Source organism: Chrysemys picta, unplaced genomic scaffold (assembly GCF_011386835.1).
Source record: "Chrysemys picta bellii isolate R12L10 unplaced genomic scaffold, ASM1138683v2 scaf3837, whole genome shotgun sequence".
Lineage (NCBI taxonomy): Eukaryota > Metazoa > Chordata > Testudines > Emydidae > Chrysemys > Chrysemys picta.
In genome coordinates this window covers 1-5,000 of record NW_027056538.1, presented here as the reverse complement: position 1 = coordinate 5,000, position 5,000 = coordinate 1, and the positions used below count along the sequence as shown (strand labels likewise).

Below are 5,000 nucleotides of genomic sequence, written 5' to 3'. Positions count from 1 at the left end.
TCCCTCTCTACCCCGCTAGCTTGGATGCAATAACAACACTCCACTCTCTGACTCCGCTGCTGCCTCTCTCATCCGGGATTTTTTCTCCCATAATCCTGCTAATTTTCTGTCCCTAGGTCTGATGACAGCGATTCCTCTGTCTCGGAGGTGCTGAGGTACATACAACTTTCTATTGATTAGAACTCTCCTGCTTCTCGCATTTCCCTCCCCCTGCCCTGCATGCTGAATCCGTGCTGGCCAAACTCTGGGCCTTGCTTCTTTGCTAAATCTATTGGGACTCTGTCCTGGTGCTGCTCTTGCTCGCTGTGTGTCCCTCTTTCCTTCTCTCTGCTTCCCCGCATGGCCCTTGCATGCCATGTCCGGCTGTGGAAGTCCCTTTCTGCCTCTGGTCTCCAGTGCCTTAAGGTCTGAGCCATCGTCTTGAAATGCAGTGCTGGTGGTTTAAGCGGATAGCGTACGGTGCTTTCACTAAATGGGGACAGCTGCATGCTCTATTCTGCCTCGAGGGCGGGGCGGGTAGTGATGATATCTTGTGCTGTGTCTGGCCTAGCTGCAAGAGGCAGGGCAGGCCAGCTGTTGGAGCAGGTGGATGCTTGGAGGGTCCAGGCTATGATGCTGCTTTTTTGTTGTTGTTGTTGTTGTCTTCTCTCGCACCTTCAGTTCAGACATCTCCAAGCACTTGACAAACGTGGCTTCAGCCTCCCAGCACCCATGGCGAGGCTGGTCAGGATTGTTATCCCTGTCTTGTGCCTCGGTTTCCCCATCTGCAAAGAGTAAACACCTGGGATGCAGCCTCTTGGCACCGAGGATCCTGTGGCTGCTGTTAAGGCCTGTGCAGCCTCCCAGATATATTAGAGCAGCCTTGGGGTTGCTCTAACTCACTGCAACCTCCCAAAGGGCTGCTTGCCAGCTATGCCACAACCCAGAGTTCCCCTAATGGGGTGAGCTAAGGCCCTGGCTCTGCCCCCAGCATGCCTGGGTTTGCAACACGAGCCACATAGAACCAATTACGCTAGCCCAAGGCAGTGTCTGTGCCAGGACAACTCTCCTTCCCCCATTCCCTGCACATCAAAAGGGCCAGGCTGGCAGAGGAGCATCTCCCCACTGGCCTTTGGGTGCCTATTTGAGACACCGTGGGCCTGACTCTGACACCCTGAGCACCATCAGCTGGAGTAGTGGGTGCTCAGCGCCCCTCAAAAAATCCATTCCAACCATGCCACAAATGTGCCGTGTGACCCTGGGCTAGCCCTTTCCCCTCCCTTTGCCTCAGTGTCCCCACCTGTAATCCAACCCTGCTGGGAGGAGGGGAGGTGCTTAGAGATTCTGGCTGGGAAGCTGCTTTGGGGCTATCAACCCTCTCCATGATGGGCTCTTCCACCTGGGCTCTTTCCTCAGGGGTGTCGATTCTCATGTGCTCAGCACTCTAGAACCTCCCTCTGAACTCTGCTCACAGCCCCATTGGCTGTTGCTGGGGCAAAGCCTAGAACTGGTTTGAGACAGGATTGTCTCCTGGCCAGGGAGCCAGGATTCCTGGGTTCTCTCCCTGTTCTCGGGGGATTGAGAACTCCTGGGCTCCGTTCCCAGCTCTGCCATTGATTCGATTGTGATCTGTTAAAAATCCCTTCCCCATCTGCCAAAACAGGGTGAAGCTCATTGCAAAACTGGAGTGGGTCAGATGGAGAGAGGGCGCTTCCCCCCCGCTGGCCACAGGGTGGTGCTCTTATGCCCCACATAGCGCGGCTGGAGCAGGGCCCCAGTTTGTTCAAGCCTGGAGGTTCTGGGGGTCGGGTCCGGAGCCAGCCTGTCCCTGCTAGTCTCTGACTCCACAGGGGATGGGGCAGCGTGTGCCATGCAGCACCCTGGACTCTGTTGGCTTTGGGATCTTGCCTGGATGGGGCACAGGGGCCACCCACAGCTCTCACGGCGGGAGGGGGGTAGCTCATCTGTGCCAGCAGCGAGATGGCCAGGGGGTGAAGCCCGTTTCCTTTCCAAGCCCCTGCCCCAAGCCAAGGCAGGGTCTGCACAAGTCCCTGAGCCCTTAGCACCAACAGGGTGTGACCTGCCCCCGGGGGGCCTGTCTGGGGAGCAGGCTGCCCAGCAGCTTCTGTCTGTGGTTTGCTTTGCTCCGGAGCCCCACTAGCAGGCCCTGGCAGCCTGGTGGGGCGGGATCTGGCTTCGTCCTGGGTCACCCAGCCAGCGCCCTCCTGCTGACACCCTTGCTCTCTCTCTCCCACGGAAAGGGCCTCATTAACCCCGTGGGCGGTGCCAGGAGCGCCCGGACGGCCCCGCTGCAGTGCATCTCCGTGGCGGAAGGACACTCCAAGCCCGTTCTCTGCGTGGACGCCACCGACGAGCTGCTCTTCTCCGGATCCAAAGGTGCGCGCCTCAGGGGCGGGCCGGCTGCTGAGCTCTGGGTGTGATCATTGGGGAGTGAGCCTGTTACCCAGGGGAGGGGCTGAGCCACCCCAAACTGCGGGGGCAGGACAGGAGCCTCTTGCTCAGACGGCACCGGCCTGCCTGAAAGCCACAACGGGCCGGTGCAGTTCTGGGTCCCCCCAGCAGAGGGCAGCAATGCTGCAGGAGTCATTAGGCTGAACAGCTGTGTGGTGACATCCCTGAAGCGAGTTGTTGGGGTCTCTGCCCGGTTCCTAGTGGCTGGATGTTCACCTCGCACCTGGCACTAATAGACGCTCCCCCCGTTGGCAGGTCTGGCAGAGGTGCCAGAGGCTGGATGGGCCACAGGGACTGAGCTCCCCTGGGGCACTCGTGGGAGCAGGGGGAGCCATGGGGATCCTTTGCTGAGGACAGGAAGGGTCCCGCAGTGTCATGTGCTCCTGCCTCCTCCCGCAGACCGGAGCTGCAAAATGTGGAACCTGGTGACGGGCCAGGATATCGCCTCGCTAAAGGGCCACCCCAATAATGTGGTGTCCATCAAGTACTGCAGCCACTCAGGGTTGGTCTTCACTGTCTCCACCTCCTACATCAAGGTGTGGGATATCCGGGATTCGGCCAAGTGCATCCGCACCCTCACGTAAGTACCTGACGCACCGAGGCTGCCCTGTGGGCCTGGCCAAGCTCGACGCGCTGCCCTGCCAGCGTTCTGCACTCAGGGCAGCATTGCAAAGGCCAAGTGGCCGGGCTGGTCTGCAGGGCTGAGTCTAGGAATGCTGCAATGCTGGTCGTTCTAGCCTGGCCTGGCTCGTGGAGGCTCCGTGGCTTGGTGCTCTGCTCTCAGGGAAGTTGCTCCTCTCGTCTGTTTCGGGGGGCACCGTGCACCCTACAGTTGCTTTGATCAGGGACGGGTAATGACCCATCTGCAGCTGCCAGGGCCGTTTCCAGACCCCAGCGAAACAGCCCCTCTCTCTGGTGCCCAGCCACAGACTGAGACTTCTCTTTTAGGCTTCCCCAATCTGACTGGCGGGAACAGGAGCGGCGCCAGGGTTTTTGGCGCCCTAGACGGGAGTCCTTCCGTGCTCCCGGTCGTCGGCGGCAATTCAGCGGTGGGGGGGTCCTTCTGTGCTCCCGGTCGTCGTCGGCAATTCAGCGGTGGGGGGGGTCCTTCTGTGCTCCCGGTCGTCGTCGGCAATTCAGCGGTGGGGGGGTCCTTCTGTGCTCCCGGTCGTCGTCGGCAATTCAGCGGTGGGGGGGGTCCTTCCGTGCTCCTGGTCGTCGTCGGCAATTCAGCGGTGGGGGGTCCTTCCGTGCTTCCGGTCGTCATCGGCAATTCAGCGGTGGGGGGGGTCCTTCTGTGCTCCCGGTCATCGTCGGCAATTCAGCAGTGGGGGGGTCCTTCCACGCTCCCGGTCTTCGGGTACCTTCGGTGGCGGGTCCTGGAGCAAGTGAAGGACCCACTGCAGAATTGCCGCCGAACACCCGGAGCGCGGAAGGACCCCCCGCTGCCGAATTGCCGCCCCTCCCCCCCCCAAATCCTGGTGCGGTCGCCTAAATGGAAGCGCCGGCTCTGGGCGGGAACATGCCTGGGCTGCCTGTCAACATCAACTCCAGGCCAGGTGTGGGGTTTGTGTCGCTCCGCCCCGGGCGTGGAGCTGGCATGCCTGCTGGTACGGGTCTGGCTGGCTGCGCGGCAAGGCACCTCCCTTGGGTGCCGAAAGGTGCTGCCTGGGTCACCCTTGCTGTGCCGTTGCTCCCGGCTTGAGGGGACGTGGGACTGAGCGGGGGGGTCTCATCCTGGCACCACTGGCACTGCATATGGCCAGGAAGTGGCGTTGCTTCCCCATATAGATGGCTGGGGACAGACGCTGTCCAGCCTTCTAATCAGTCCACAATGGGCTAGATCTTCCATTCCACATTGTGTAAATTGCCCCCTCCCTCCCCCAAGAGTCTCTGCCTTGAGGCTCACCTGTTTGTCTCTTTGTCTTAGCTCTTCAGGTCAGGTGATCTCTGGGGATGCCTGTGCTGGGACCACCACCCGCACCATCGCCAGCGTGCAGGGCGAGCACCAGATCAACCAGATCGCACTCAACCCCACCGGCACCATGCTCTACGCTGCCGCTGGGAACTCTGTCCGCATCTGGGAGCTCAACAGGTCCGGGCGGGGCTAACTCGGGCCCCCAGGCAGGGGCAGCTCTTGTGGGGAGGCAGACGGGTGCTGCGAAGGCAGAGGGAGCAGTCGTTCTGGGCTGAGCGGGGGCCCACTCCCTCCCGGCTGGAAGCTGTGTTATTGAGGCAGGGGCGGATTTGGACTGGCACCGGGGGAAGCTGCACTGGCACAAACCCCAACGTGGAGCAGCTTAGCTTGTTTGTCTTGGGCTTTGCACTACATCAGCCCCAGCAGCTGCTGATCACGCCCAAGGGGGGCTGAAAGTAGGACCCAGTGCTCCTCTCCCAGCTGCAGCCCTTAGGGCAGGGGTGGGGAACCTTTTCTCTGTCACTGGCCATTGACCCACAGAAAAAATCAATCACGGGCCACTTACCTGCCAGGGGGGCGTGGAGGCTTGGGGCTTCCCCTGCAGCGGGTGGTGGGAGAGGGCGCCACGGGC

General features: G+C 61.0%; 1 protein-coding gene across 1 annotated transcript; it reads left to right on the top strand.

Moving 5' to 3' along the window:
- The first annotated feature begins 116 nt into the window (after positions 1-116).
- LOC135980517 (kinesin-like protein KIF21B) lies at positions 117-4,987 on the top strand. Its single transcript, XM_065580479.1, has 4 exons — positions 117-155; positions 2,241-2,376; positions 2,851-3,031; positions 4,382-4,987. The coding sequence occupies exons 3-4, from the start codon at positions 2,865-2,867 to the stop codon at positions 4,560-4,562; spliced, it is 348 nt and encodes a 115-aa protein (XP_065436551.1). The 5' UTR covers positions 117-155; positions 2,241-2,376; positions 2,851-2,864; the 3' UTR covers positions 4,563-4,987.
- The last annotated feature ends 13 nt before the right edge of the window (positions 4,988-5,000 follow it).